Source organism: Rhinolophus ferrumequinum, chromosome 15, assembly GCF_004115265.2.
Source record: "Rhinolophus ferrumequinum isolate MPI-CBG mRhiFer1 chromosome 15, mRhiFer1_v1.p, whole genome shotgun sequence".
NCBI classification, from domain to species: Eukaryota; Metazoa; Chordata; class Mammalia; order Chiroptera; family Rhinolophidae; genus Rhinolophus; species Rhinolophus ferrumequinum.
This window is the reverse complement of record NC_046298.1, coordinates 50763588-50779178: the sequence shown is the minus strand read 5'-3', so window position 1 is coordinate 50779178 and position 15591 is coordinate 50763588. Positions and strand designations below refer to the sequence as shown.

The 15591-nt window shown below is 48.1% G+C and overlaps 1 protein-coding gene across 1 annotated transcript; it reads right to left on the bottom strand.

Moving 5' to 3' along the window:
• Positions 1–11418, bottom strand: LOC117035460 (zinc finger protein 41-like). Its single transcript, XM_033129315.1, has 4 exons — positions 11334–11418; positions 11071–11267; positions 342–468; positions 1–71 (listed from the first exon to the last, which is right to left on the bottom strand). The coding sequence occupies exons 1-4, from the start codon at positions 11416–11418 to the stop codon at positions 1–3; spliced, it is 480 nt and encodes a 159-aa protein (XP_032985206.1).
• Between the last annotated feature and the right edge of the window lie 4173 nt (positions 11419–15591).

Here is a 15591-nt window from a genome sequence, read left to right as displayed (position 1 = left end):
TCATACAGCTCCAGCCAGGAGATCACATCTGGTTTGGAAAGCAGAAGCCCTGGTCAATGGGACTTGGTCATCTGCTTGGAGACAAAGAGAACCGTGTCCTCAGGACCAGCCCTTGGCCCCTGGGGACAGACATGGATGGACTAAGAGAGGTCTGGAGCCATTCTGAGAAAATAAGTCACAAACCTGCAGTGCAGGTTGAGAGAGCAGAAATACCTGGGATATGCATCTCAAGGGGACCCACTTTAGGAATGCTTCAGCCCAGCCCTAGCAACCCTTGTGAAGACTCACAGCTCTGAGTCCCAGAGGCAGAAAGCCTCTGTGATGGGCAGAGCCTGCCTTACCCAGGGAGAGCAGGTGGTCACAGGTCTCCAGAGTGATGGTGATGTACAATGTCCTCTGGGCTGGGTCCAGCTGTCCCCACTCCTCCCGCGTGAAGGTCACAACCACGTCCTTGAAGCTCACAGGTGGCTGAAACATCATCCGAGTCACCATGGGGCATTGCCTCCGCGATGTGCAGGTTGGGGGATGACAGGACAAACACATGGGAGGGAGATGGCGTAGTCTGGAGACAACATCCATGAGCATCCACGGGGTTCTCGCCATGGGCAGTGCTTTGATCAGACATCCACCCAGTGCCATGGCAATTTCACTTCTAAATGACTGGTCTATTATGGGTCACACCAGTGATCTCAATTTTCTGTCCTGGGAAACAACGGGAACCCCACTCAGATAACCTCCCCCCATCCCACTTCTCTACAAAATCAGACTTGAAACCAGTCAAAGAAGATGTTCTAAATCAGAGATGAGCGAACGACAGCCTGAGAGACAAATCAGGTGTCTTTAGAAGGCTAATGCCATGAGCTGAAGTGTTTCCCCCCAATTCACATGTTGGAACCCTACCCCCTCAATGTGACTGTATTTGGGGACAGGGCCCTTACGAAAGTAATGTTAATGGGGGTCATAAGGGCACGGCTCTAATGTGGTGGGACTGGTGTCCCTATAATCTGAGGAGACAACAGAGGCCTCCTTCCCCAGCATGTGAGGCCACAGAGAAGGCACCATGGGCAAGCCAGGAAGGGAGTCCTCACCAGAAACCAGCCCTCCAGGCACCCGGACCTGAGACTTTCAGTTGCCAGAACTGTGAGGAAATGGTGTTGTTTAAGCCACACATCCTGTGATATTCAGTTACAGCAGCCCGAGCAGACTAATACACCCAACAATGGATTTTATATTTTTAAGGGGCCATGTACAAGAAGATGAGACAGAAACTATATCTGGCCTGCAGAGACTAAGACAGTTTCCACCTGGTCCTTCCCAGACAACCGTGGTAGAGCCTACTCTCAAGAAAGGACGGCAGGCAAGGGGCCAACTCCCTGGCCCTGGGTACCAGGCCCGAAATGGCATCTCAGCTTCATGGCTTACTAGCTGGACACCTAGACATGTCCCTGAACTTCTCTGGCACAAGTTGCCCTGACATGACCATGGAGACAGTGTCCCACACCAGGCAGTCTCACAGGATGCAAGGGGAAGAGGCCTGGCCCAGGGAACCAGGTGTGGGAACTCTCGGGCTCATGGTTTACCCACTCAGGGAAGGTGCTCCATCAGCTGGGAACCCATGGGTTTCACCTGAAGGCACAAGGCAGCATCATGAAGCTCTCATGTGTGTCACCCTGAGGAGGCAGGCGCTATTCCTAGAACCACTTTACAACTGAGGAGACTGAGGCAAAGAGGGCAAAGGTCCCTAACTCACCTGGGATGGGACTGGCTGAGAATGTGCCTCCATTTCCTCCTCAGGCCTGAAGAAGCTGTCATGGAAAGGGCAGCCATCTTCAGGTGGAAGTACTGGGGTTCAGGAACAATTAGGGATTCAGTGCCACCTCAGTTTCCAAGCCCTCAAGGCCATCCCCAACCCCAAACACAGAAGAGAGATGTGCCAGCTGAGGGGACATTCTCTCGGGGTGTGAGGAGCAGGGAGGCAGGGCTCTGACCACCCGGCCTCCCTGTCCACTGCTGTGATGTTAGCTGAGGGGCCATACCAGCATTCTAGTTGTGATGTGAGCTCAGCCTGCTCATGTTGGACCTGGGGTGTCTGAACTGTGAGCCCACAGATACACAGCTGTCCCTCAACACTCAAAGGAGGGGCCAGTTTTTCCTGTCATTTCAAGAGACTGAAATAGAGGGAGGTAAAGGCAGATGGTCAAAACAATTGTACAATTTTTTAAAAATTCCAGTGAAACATCAACTGGTTTCCCAAAAAAAAAACCCCAAACTACAATTTTCAAATACCAGTGAAATATGAGCTGGTATCAAAAACTTGCACAATTAAACTTCTCACAACGACACATCAGCTGCTTTCCAAAATTGTGTGGGGGACGGGGACAAGGAGGATATGAGAATCCCCAGGAGAACAGCTGAGGACAATTCACAAGGGGGTGTCATCCCAGGCGCACCCCCATCAAGACATCTTGGAGGCACCAGAAAGCTACCCCACTGCCTGGGGCAGAATAACAGAAGAGAGAGCCCAGAAACAAACCCATGCCTATATGGTCAATTAATCAATGACAGGAGGCAAGAATATACATTGGGGTAGAGATAATCTCTTCAATAAACAGTGCTGGGAAAAATGAGGTATCATCTCACACTTCTCAGAATATCTATTATCAATAAATCGACAAGTGTCAGTGAGGATGTGGAGAAAAGGGAACCCTCGTGCAGTGTTAGTGGGATTGCACATTGGTTCAGACACTATGGAAAACAGTATGGGGATTCCTCAAAAAATTAAAAGCAGAACTACCTTATAACCAGGTAATTCAACTTCTGGGCATTTATCCAAAGAAATCGAAAACACTAATTTGAAAAGATATACACAAGCCTATGTTCACTGCAGCATTGTTTTCAACAGCCAAGATATAGAAGCAACAACCTAGGTGTTCATCGATAGACGACTGGATAAAGAAGATGTGGCACATATACACAACAGAATATTACTCAGCTATAAAAAAAGAATCTTGCTGTTTGAAACAACATGGATGGACCTAGAGGGTATTATACTAAGTGAAGTAAGTCAGAGAAAGACAAACACCACATGACCTCACTTACATGTGGAATCTAAAAAAACAAAATAAACAAATCAAACTAGAAACAAACTCATAGATACAGAGAACAAATTGATGGTTGCCATATGGGAGGAGGTTTGGGGGACTCGGTGAAAAGATGATGGGATCAAAAAGCACAAATTGCCCATTTTGAAATCAGTCACAGGGCTATAAAGCACAGCACAGGGAATATAGTCAATACTGTAATAACTACTGTGTTTCCCCGAAAATAAGACCTAGCCAGTCTTATTTTACTATACTATAAGGCCGAGTCTTATATAGTATAATATAATACAGTATAATATAATATAGTATATTATAGTAAATGTAATATAATACCAGATCTTATACTAATTTTTGCTCCAAAAGACGCATTAGAGCTGATGGTCTGGCTAGGTCTTATTTTCAGGGAAACATGGTATGTATGGTGGCGGGGGGACTGGACTTATCGGAGGGGATCACTTTTAAGGTATATAAAAGTCTAACCACTGCGTTGTATACCTGAAACTAATATAATATAGTATACTTACTAATTTAAAAAATAACTTAAAAAAGAAAGAAAGCTTAAGTCAAAAAGTAACTCATGAGGTGGGAGTAGGAAGCTGGGGCTCTGCAGCCCCTGGGCCCCCACACACTGTCATCTCAGCGCCCCTCAGGTCTAGCCCTGCCCAGCTGTCTTTCCTATCATCCTCCACCTGGAGCCCACTTCTCAGCCTCTCTCACTTGGGTGCTCTGCACACTCTGCCCCATGCCACCAGCTGCCCTCTTTGCCTGCCCCTGCTGGTTTGAGTCCCAGGTGGTATGAGGCTGCAAGGACACCGACTTGCAGTCTATCTCTATCCCCCCTAAGCTGCATGTCCTCGCTTTCACGCCCTCTTCCAGCGCCTGCCTCCATTACCCCTTCTGTGCAGACCTGCCTCTTAGTTCACTCCAATCAGTGGCCCTGGACTCCTCCACTTTCCAAGCCCACACCCTCCCAAGTGGCTCCCTTCAATTTCTCAGGGGTTTCCTTCTGGTGAAGGCAACTCCTGCATCCCAGTTCTCCCCCCCTTACTGGTGCCCCTGCTCCTCACAGCTGAGTGAGGGAATGACACTCCCAGTCCCCCCTTGCCCACCCTCTCCCGACAGCTCACTTCTGAGTGTGCACGCACGCACACGCACACATGTACACCACACCAAAGAAGGCTGGCCAGAACTCTAGATGATGCTCTTTTGTTCTGATGCTCCAGCGCATCCCTGGGCCATCTCCTACTGCCTGTTTCCATTTCCATCCTCTGATCCTCTCCTTGCTTGTCTGGAGGCATCCAAGAGCGAGGGTTGGGAACACCCACCCTGTAGCCAGAAGGAAGGCTCCATGCAGACCTCCGAAACTTTCACATAACCTCTGGAGTGATGCCCAGATTGTCCCTTAAATACCCTCTGCAGGTCTGAGAATGTTAAGGCAGTTTTTGAAGGTGTTAACCTGCTGCCTTCTCAGATCACTGGTGCTCTGACAATAAACGCTTATCCTACAGCCCAACTCCTGACTATTGGCTGAGCAGCGCAGGCAGCACGAGCCCTGGATTCAGTTGCCCTCTGGTTTCACTGTGACCTTACTGGTCCTCACTAGATATGGAGACTCAGAGTCCCCTCAGAAATTTTCATCCTTCGGCACTCTAGTCCCTTGCACTGAGTTATTTCCACAGCCAGATGATTGTACTCCCTAAAGCTATTTGAAATCCAACTGCAAACCCTCACACACAACACAGCTTCCTGTCCCTATTCTCCCTATCTCCAGTCCTGCTCACCTTTTCAGCACTTTCTCTCACCCAGCACCTAACTTGGGGCATCAGCACACACAACCAATGTAGGCCTGCAACACCGTGGACCAGTGTTTGCCAATGCCGGTTGCTGTGCCTGGACTACCACTAATTCATTGTTCACTTGTAAAAAATACACTTTCTCTTCAAACTGAGTTCAAAGTTCACATACCAGTGGAAGAATATGTGGCCATCTTCTCAGGCTTGGGTGTCCCCTGTGGTACAGGGTTCTGATGTAAGGACATGCAAACATGTAGAGAATTTTTATAATAATTTATTTGAGAAAACAGAGGATCCACATGGAAGCAAAATTTCAAGACTGAAGAAATGTTTCCCATAAATGACTTTGTAGCTTCTTTTACTCATTAGGAATTAAGGAAGATTACATGGAGGCAGGATCGGGTTGCAGGATAGGTAACAAGATTATGTGCTCTCTTGAGGGTGGTTATTTCAAAGGTGTGTTAATCTAGAGGTATAGAAACCAGGGACAGGGCTGCTTAAGGCAAAGATAAACCTTTTCCTGAAGAAACTGTATGCCTGGGGCATGACTACCCCACCATGAGCTGCCCAGTTAGGAAAGCATGGCCAGATCACCCTGTGAGGTGACTTCTCATAGTAAGATAGGGAAGGGGCATAAGGACTATTTTTACAGAATAAAGAACTAAGAATTCCAAGCGTGCTGCTCCAAGACACAGAACTCAGGAAGACATTAATCAATCTCACAGAACAGATCATCCGAAGACTGTTACACAGATTCCATTGCAATGGCCATTCCACAATGAAGCTATTACAAACAAGCCCCAGGTTGTGCCTTACAAAACTGAAGTTCCCCATAGCAAGAAGTTTTCCGTGGAAACAAGAAACACAGATAAATCCTAGCCTGGCAGGCAGATGGGGACTCTCTTTCACTAGAGATCAGAGACTGCCACTCTGTCTGTGGGCTGGCCTTTCAATTTTACTTAATCTCTGCTAAATAAACTTACTTTTACTTTAAAGTCTGTATCGGCGCACGTTTGAATTCTTTCCTACGTGAAACCAAGAACCTTCTTAGCCCAGGGCTTGAGTGCCCACTCTGGGGATTTGCCTCGCCGGCATCACCTCTGGCAACCACGATGGGATTTGTCCTCTCCTCTGTAGGAGAGGATTGACTGGGACCCCAGGACCATCACCTGGACCCCAAATTAAGACTGTGCTGCACCTGTCGGCCATAAGGATGGATGAGTGAGCCTCAGGGATCCCTTAATCCCTCCCTCTTGACCTTTAATTCTCCTCCCCTGTCCTTTCGTATATTCAAGTACCCAGCAAAAGGGCTCAGGACCTCCCTTCAAACCCGTTGAGATGCTGCTCAGAGGGGTCCCTCTTCCTCTCATTTTCCCAATTGGTTCTGGAATGCCAAAACAATCTATGAGAGCTGTTTCCCTTGGACTTCCGCTTGGCTGCCTCCAAATGCTTCAGACTGTTGGCCTGTCAATCCTGCACAGGGCGAGACTATTAAGGTAGCTCTTCCCTGAAGAGCTAGACTTTTCTGTCCCTTTCTTTTTCTCTCTTCCTCCTGGAAGAAAACTGCTGCATCCCGTGCGCATGGTTGAGAATTGAAAAGCTAGTAGGTTGCTTGCCACTTGAAGACTCCCATGACAGGTAAGTCCGTCATGGTAGATTGGCACTAGGCTCCCTGCCCACTGCAAGGAAATGTCCGTGCAACAAGGAACACTGAAAACACAATCTCCGTGCCACACAATCACATAATAAGCTATACACCCTTTGGGAGAGCACTTTCCTTTTATTTAGTCTCACAATTCTTCTCTTGATCTAAGCGTAACCTCTTCATATTCCCATGCACATTGGACCCCACCAGGTTCACACTTCAGCTTTCGGGCTCGATTGTCTTGCCACATTCCTTCACCTCCATTCCCCGGCCACTTTGCTTGCAAACTACTTGTTACCTTTGCATATGGCCCTTCTACTGCTCTGCCCCCTCTAATTTCCAACCTTAGGGTGTCTCTTACGACACTATTTAGGCAGTCATTTCCCTCGGTCCTCAGTTGACCACCATCTTTTCCTTTATTTTCCTTTATTACTACCACTCTGTCCATACCTGGAAAACTTGACTTCTTTCTACCCAAAGCTCTTTCCTCAGTCCCAGGCAAGGCTGGGGTGCCCAGAATTCCTAAAAACACCCTGCTGGGTTGCCTTTAGCCCATTGGAATGCCCTCAAACTTGATAAAGAAAAAGAAATCAATCTTTTGCAATACTGCCTTGCCTCAATATGAGCTCAGTGATCAAGAGGTCTGGCCAAAAAAAATAGTTCATGAAGCCATTATACTATTTTGCATTTATATCTCCTTTGCAAAAGACAGGAAAAATGGGAAGAAATACCCTACGTTCAGGCATCTTTACCAAGACCTGGCCCTCTGGAACAGTTGTAAAATGTGCCTAGCTCACATTAAGACTGAGCCATTAGGAGCTATTAGATGACCCAGTAACAGGAGCCCCTCCCAGAAGACCTCAGAACTATCAGAAACTATTCTCCCTCACCCTCACACTCTGGGGGAGGGGCCTAGTGAGATGACAACCTCATGTTGTTCTTCACGACTCCTGGGAGTCCTCCTCCCCACCCCACTAGCCGGGGCTCTCCTCTGTACCCACCACTCCCTGAGGAAACTAGCCTGGCTAGCACCACCCAAAGTGGGGCCTCCTATCAACCTCCCCACAATAAGGTATGCCCTCTCAGGGAAGTTGCGAATGCTGACGGGAGAACAGTAAGAGTACATATTCCATTTTCTATGTCATACTCAGCCTTGCAAAGAGAAGTGTGGCAGATTCTCTGAAAACCCTAGCAAAGTTACTGATGAATTTGAAAAGCTTACTATGACTTCTGATTTAACTTGGCAAGACTTGCAGATTTTGCTATCTACATGTTGTTCTGTAGAAGAAGAAAAAAATCAAAGAATTATTGGTGACATGAGGGGGCACGCAGACAACGTTGCACCCTGCAATGAGGACCACAACATTTACCCAACAGGGGGAGATGGAATACCAGACCGGGACCCCCACTGGAACTACCAGAGGGAGGATTCAGGACATAGAGTGTAAAAATCATATGATAACTTGAACTATAGAGGGGATGAAAAAATGTATTATTAAGACTGTTAATTATGTCAGAAAATCAGGGAGGTCGCCCAAGGGAAGGATGAAAACCCTGCCTTATTTCAAAGCCATTTAATGGAAGTTCTTAGAAAATATAGCAACACAGACCCCACAACACCAGAGGGACAAATATTATTAGGGACTCATTTCATGTCACAGTTAGCCCCTGATATAAGGAGAATATTACAGAAGTCTGCTCTGGGACTTCAAACTCCTATGAACCAGCTTTTGGACATGGCCTTTTATGTCTATAAAAATAGGGATAGAGGGCCGGCCCGGTGGCTCAGGCGGTTGGAGCGCCATGTTCCTAACTCCAAAGGCTGCCGGTTCGATTCCCACATGGGCCAGTGGGCTCTACAACAAGGTTTCCGGTTCAACTCCTCGAGTCCCGCAAGGGATGGTGTGCTCCGCCCCCACGCAACTAAGCTTGAACTCGGCACCTTGAGCTGAGCTGCCACTGAGCTCCCAGATGGCTCAGTTGGTTGGAGCGTGTCCTCTCAACCACAAGGTTGCCTGTTCGACTCCTGCAAGGTATGGTGGGCTGTGCCCCCTGCAAATAGCAACGACAACTGGACCTGAGCTGAGCTGCGCCCTCTTCAACTAAGACTGAGAGGACAACAACTTGACTTGAAAAAAAAGTCCTAGAAGTACACACTGTTCCCCAATAAAGTCCTGTTCCCCCCCTTCCCCAATAAAATCTTTAAAAAAAAAAATCGGGATAGAGCAGATGAAGTGGAAAAAAATCCAGAGAAATAGAGAAAATAGAGAAATAGAGAAAAGATGTTGACCACAGTCGTAAGCCCCTGCCACCACAGGGAAAACTCCATTTTGGAGTTAAGAGGCCTAATCCCAATGCTTGGGGACAACTGCGCTCACTCCCTCACAAGGCTCCTAACAACAACTGCTGTAACCACTGTGGTTCTGAAGGACATGAGTAGAAACTGCTCACAGCTGAGACAATAGAAACAACCTCGCAGGCCCCGTCCCCTGTGCAAACACAAAGGACACTGGTGACAGGACTCCCCCCAACTCCGAAGGAAGATGGGGACTCCCAAGCTGATCCTGGCCAGAAGGGAAAGCGACTGACAGGGCTCGAGCCCTCCACTAGCTCCTAGGGAACAAGTCTCCATTACAACTGAAGAGCCTAGGGTAACCTTTGACGGGGCAGGTAGGATCGTTAAATTCTTTCTTGTTACGGGAGCCGCTTACTTTGTTCTAATCCAGTTTACTGGGCCTATGTCCCCCAGAACTTGTCTAAGTGCTAGGGTTGATGGCAAGCCTAAGACAGAGATTCACGACTCTTAATTGTATTTCAGGAGATCACATATTCACCCATCAATTTTTGCTCATGCCACAGTGCCCAATCCCACTACTACGATGAGATTTATTACAGCATTTATTATACAAGCTACTATCCATCTTAGCACTCCCATCTTCGTCTGAATTTCTGGGTCTCCATTCTGCTTACAAGATCCTTTACCATCAGTACCTCCCAATATTAGCTCACAGGTCAATCCTAAGGTTAGGGCCACAGAAGGCCCTGGAATAGCTATTAATGCCACTCCTATTAAAATACAATGAAAACCTGAGACTAACAATCCCCACAGGAAACAGTACCCACTCAACATTGAGGTACAACAGAGTATACAACCATTGTTAGAAAACAATTTTAAATATGGACTACTAAAGCCTTGCCAGTCACCTTGCAATTTCTCTATTTTACCGTAAAAAAGACCTAAAGGAGAGTACAGGTTTGTCCAAGAATTGAGAGCAATACATGAGGCTGTAGTACCAATTCATTCAGTCCCTATAGCCTCTGACTCAAACACCAAAGAATTCCCAGTGGTTTACAGTCCTAGATCTCAACAATGCCTTTTTCTACATCCCTCTACATCCTGAGAGCCAGTAATTATTGGCATTTGAATGGATTGATCTCAACTCTCAAGGCACATCCCAATACACTTGGACAGCCTACCCCAGGGCTTCTGGGACAGCCCCCATTTATTTGGAAATGCCCTGGTCAAAGAACTTAGATTACATTTTCCAAGCCTGCTGCCTACATGCTCCAAGACACAGAACTCAGGCAGACATTAATCAATCACACAGAACAGACTATCTGAAGGCAGTTGAGCAGAGATTCCATCATAATGGCAATTCAATAATTAAAGTTATTACACAGACTGTACCTTACAAAAGTTAAAGATAAACCAGCCCATATTCTTCTTGTCCTTGCAGAAATTCCCCATACCAGGAAATTTTCCGTAGAAAGAAGAAACACATGTATCCCCTCACCGGGCAGATGGAGGGGGTCTCTCTTTCACCAGTGATTAGACGCTGCCACTCTGTCTGTGGGGTGGCCTTTCCTTTATTCTCTGCTAAATAAACTTACTTTTACTTTAAACTCTGTATCAGCTCACGTTTGAATTCTTTCCTACGTGAAGCAAGAACCGTCTCAGCCTAGGGCTTGAGTGCCCACTCCGGGGATTCTCCGTAGGGCGTCATTAGAATCCCTTTTCATCCACAAGGGGTACTTGCCTGGGCGGCTGCCAGGAGGCTCTTGGCTACCACCTCCTGCACAGAGTAATTCCTAGGGGTGGGCAGTGTAATTAAACTGAGAAAGGAACAGAGGAGAGGAGAGGAGAGGTCAGAACTGGGTAGGAGGTCCCAGATCACCATACGCCAGCCTGAAATCCTCAACACCAGCTGGATGCTGTCTAGATAGTGCAGCCCTCTACCCAGGGTCTCCTCTGGGGCCAGAGATCGTCAAGCAGAGCAGCCCCCGCTCCGGCCTGCACCCTACATGATGAGACCGAGCCTGGCTCTGCTGCTGGAGGGGCCCTGACACCCTGCCGGTTCGTGAGGCCGGAGCGGCTGGAATCCTACAGGCGCCTGCCCGTCCCTGCGGGAGGGTCCCCGGCCAGCCCCGCTCCCTCCTCGGCCGGGGCCAAGATCCCTTCGGCCAGGTAATCCAACCCGCTGCACCCGGCGAACAGCCGAGGGTCCGCGCGGGCCCCGCGCGCCTCACTCACCTGGCGCGCGACGCAACGGCGGCGCTTCCCCGCGCGGCCGAAATGAACGCCTTGGCCCAGCGAGCGGCGAGAGCCGGAGAGCCGCGCGGCGGGCGTCCTTCCCCGCGCGACTTTGGCCGTTTCTCCCCGCAGCGGCGGCGTCGAGGGCGTCGGTGTGTGCGGGAGGGAGGGTGTCACCTGGTGTCCCCGAGGCTCCGCTTCCTCCGTGACACAGGCTCAGGCAGTGGTCCGGTCGGCTGAGTTTCTTTGGCCCTGCTCCTTACCTCGCCTGTCCCCGTGGACAAGAGTCAATGGGCGGCTCTGATTCTCCTCATCCGGCCACCGAAGCGACGCCACAGCTGCAGACATTACGAAGCACGTGGAGAACGAGATTCGTGTCCAAACTGTGCTTGGTCTGATCCTTCCCTCTTGGGCCTTTCTGGCTCCTGGAGCCAATGTGGAAGTAAACGAAGACCCCCTGATGGGGGAGCAAAGGTAGGACACAGGGACAGCCACAAACAGGACAGGCTGCAGCGGTGCCCAAGTTGGAGGCCGGCTAACTAGAGGCGGGTCGTCCTCTGGTTGTTTAGGGAAGCATATTTGGCTTTCTCTGGTTGCTCCTCAGTAGTGACCAAGGCTTGACTGATTTGGACCTATTGCTGCAGAGATCGTGGGTCAGAGGGATATGTTGTAGGTGTGCCACTATTTGTATATTCAGACTCAGTGTGTTCTGGGGCTCAGAGTCTGAGACACACCACCTGTATACACACCCTGGCTCAACAGGAAACCACAGGAAACCTTCCCAGGCTGGCCTTTTGGTGGGAATCACTCCCGCTCAGCTTAAACCTCAGGCATTGTTAAGTGTCTCAGGTGCTCCTGTGACCAGCATTCCTTACCTTGACTCTTCTGAGTTGACCTCCTTGGTTGCTTTACCCAACAGCCATCGCCTTGCTTGTGTACTTGCTACTTGCTAACATGACCCGACAATTTGTAGATTCTTCCAGGAAGTCTGGAATCGAACTTCGAAAGGGAGGATCTTGATGGTCTCATGCCTCTTGCTGTCTGATTGAATTAGGCAAGGGTATTCTGGGCAAGGATAATGACAAATGTGCTGGGGCTTCTGGGGAAGTTTCCTTCTCTCTCAAAAATGGACATAATTGTGTGTCCCCTTGTACTGCCTCTGGACAGTGACGTCTGTGTGTACTGTGTGCAACAGAACCACCCTACCAGCACCACAAGGAAGCCAGCCCGCGAGGTAAAGTCAACATGCTGACAATGGCAGAGCAGAAAGATGGAAACAAGTATAGGCGGCAACGGGATCTTCCTTGAGTCAATTAATACTGCCTATGCCATCTTGGGACTTTTCCTTATGATATAAATAAATGACCTTGTTTGTTTTTATTATAGAAAATTTCAAACATACAAGTGTAAAGAGAAGAGTGTGATGAAACCCCACGCATTATCCAGCTTCACTTACTGTCAGCATTCTGTTGTCTACACTTAATCTTATCCCCATGTGCTCCCAGCCACCAATGGATTAATTTGAAGCAAATCCCACATATATTATTTTACCAGTGAATACCTAAGAATGTATCTCTAAGAGATCATGGTTTTTTCCAGAATAGGAAAATCCATAGAGTAAGCAAATCAGTGGTTGCCTAGGACTTGGGGAATTTGAGGAGAAATGTGACTGCTAAATGGATATCATTTTCTTTTGAGGGTGATGAAATTGTTCTAAAATTGATTGTAGTGATGGTTGTAAAACAGTTTATTAAAAACAATTGTACAGTTTATGTAGATGAATTATGTGAATTATGTCTCAATAAAGCTGTTTAAAAATAAATACATAAGGTTACCAACACCTATCGGACAAAAAAGATATAATGGGGAAAAATAACTTTCAAAAAACTACAAAATCATTAATACCTAAAAATTTTAGGGATAATTCCTTAATATCAAATTTCCAGTGTTGCAATTACCCCTAATTGTGTCAATTTTTAAACTTTTTTTTCAAATTAGGCTCTGAACAAAGTTCACACCTTGCATTTGGTTAATGTATACTTAAACCTTATAATTTATAGATTTCCCCCCATGTGTTTTTTCCTTCCATTCCTATCTGTTGAAACCATATACATTTTTCCCCCCATAGGATTTACCACATTCTGGATTTTGCTGATGGTCTCATTTCTTTTTCCATTTTTCCTGTAAATTGCTCATCAAATCTAGAAGCTTAATTAGATTCAAATTTTTATGTTTGTGGGAGCAAGGAAGAGAAAATAAAATCAGGCAGAGGCATTTTCTGCTCAAAGGGAAAGGAAAGAATCCGAATGCAAGGAGGGAGTGGATTAAGCTACTCCTGGTGAGGGTCAAGACCAGCAGCAGTGAGCACACTTTTCTGAGCCAAAAGATAAGTATGTGAACAGAGAGAAGAAAGCTCAGTGATGGGGAAGAGGCAATGCCATCTCTTAGGATGGAATCTGCCTGCGTCTTTAGCACAGTAGTGGCAAAGGGCCAGAACCTGGGGGCACCCACCCAGGGAACAGTTGAGGGGTGGCTGGGAGCAGGGAGATGTGGTCTCCAGGGCTCCTGGGCAGGGGAGAGGGTCTTGGCCAAGCTAGGTGCTTCTCTGGTCTGGGGTGGTCTCAGGTTGAGCTGGGGGTCCCCAGGTGGTGAGGTGGGTGTTAAGCTGATCTGGGGGTCGACTAGGGGGAGTGGTGGTCTAAGCTGAAGCAGGTGGTCCTTGGGCTAATCTGGGGGGCATCCGAGACTGAACTGGAGGGTCAGTGTACATCGTGGGTTTGGGGGTCCTGGGACCGGTTTCTGCAGCTCATCAACCCCATCTCCACTGAACCTTCCCAGGTTTAGTCCAACAGCCTGGGAGTGCGGTCCCATCTGTCCATCCAGCTATAGTTGAGTGCCTCAACCCTCCCTCCTGAAGGGCTTCCCACCATCAGGGAAAGCATGCCAAGCCTCACCTTGTATTGGAGGCCCCAGGTGACTACTGCCCCAACCCCCCAGCTTCCCTTGCCCACCATGCTGCCCTGCCTCAGGTCAGGGGCGTTGACTGAAGGGGAGTTTTATTTCATTCAGCCTTTGGGGTTGGGGGAGTGTTAAGAGTTGGTGCCCTGAGCAGAAACTGTGAGGAACTCTTTGGGGACCACGCACCCAAGGGCATGCCTGGCATAGGAAGAGCAAGGATGAGCTATGCAGGGACTGCTAGCAAAAGCTTTCCCAAACTGGGCATCCGCTCTCATGTTTGTGACTTTATGTCTAGTTCCCTCAGTCTTATTTGCTTAAAATCTTTAAATCCACTCATTTGTTAAAACTCAAGACTACTTTTAAAGGGGTCTTTCAGTTAATTCGCTTGTCAAAATAAACAGATTAAATGTGGCTGGCTTAAACAAAACAATATTGCTTGGATATTAGCCAGATATTGTTTCCTCTAAAAGCCTGTTCTTTTTGCTAGAATAGTTTATTAGCAAAGTGTGAGAGGCTTAAAAACCAGCTAGCACACCAAACCAAGACCTTCTCCTTGATGATACCTGGGGAATCTCTGATGGAAAACCAAAAAGGGAAACTCTTTCTTGCTTTGAGGCTTAGTGGTATTTACAGAAGTACAGATGATTTAGTTGCTCATACCCACTGTTCCTGGGGTGATTCTAGAGTTAAACCAGGGGATGATCCTGTCATCAACCCTGAGAGGTAGGGACATCATGGAATACTGGGGCCTGGGGGTGGTTGTCCTGGGAGGGGGGGATGGTTATAATGGGGAGATCAATTTGTTAATGGATACGTGCAGCAAACATTTCTTGAGTGGAGAGTAGGGAACAGCCAAGCCTAGGCTCTGCCCACGTGGGGCTCATGACCTACCAGGGCTGGAGAACTGTAATTCCATCGGTAATGTGAGGGCCATGAGAGCTGCGAGGGGCTAAGTCAGGGTGAGGGATTAGGGTATGAGCAGGAGGGTTAGAGAGGGAACCCGAGAGTGAGTGTTCCAGCAACAAGACAGCCACATCATTCGTTAGGACTTCATCTCATGGAAGTTGCATGGAATGACTTATGCTGATGCTATTGGTCAAAACAGTCACAAGCCCAGCCAGGTTTTAGGAAGGGAAAAATGGCAAAGTACTGTGGCCATGTTTGAAACTGCCACAGGTAGCAGTCAGCTCACCTCCTCCAGTGACCATCTTCTGGCAACAAATCAATGTGTGACATTTCAAGATTAAGTGACCTCGTTTGAGGACATGATTGTGAACTTTACCAGCCAGTACTGGGCACCATGGTGAGGCCACTTCTCAAGAAAATGGACGGTTTCTACATCATCGGGACTTGGAGGAGCTGCTGACATTCCCCATGGAGAACTGAGCGCTCTCCCTAGGAAAGGCCCCCAACTCGTGTGTGGGAGAGCAGCGGCACCCTGGGTAAGGTCTTCAACCCCAGATGTTCTCATCCCTCAAAGCCACCAAAAATGCCACTGTCAGGTTGTAGAAATGATTAAATGTGATCTAGCAGCCATGAGCCCTGTGCCAGAAGAGGCTGTGC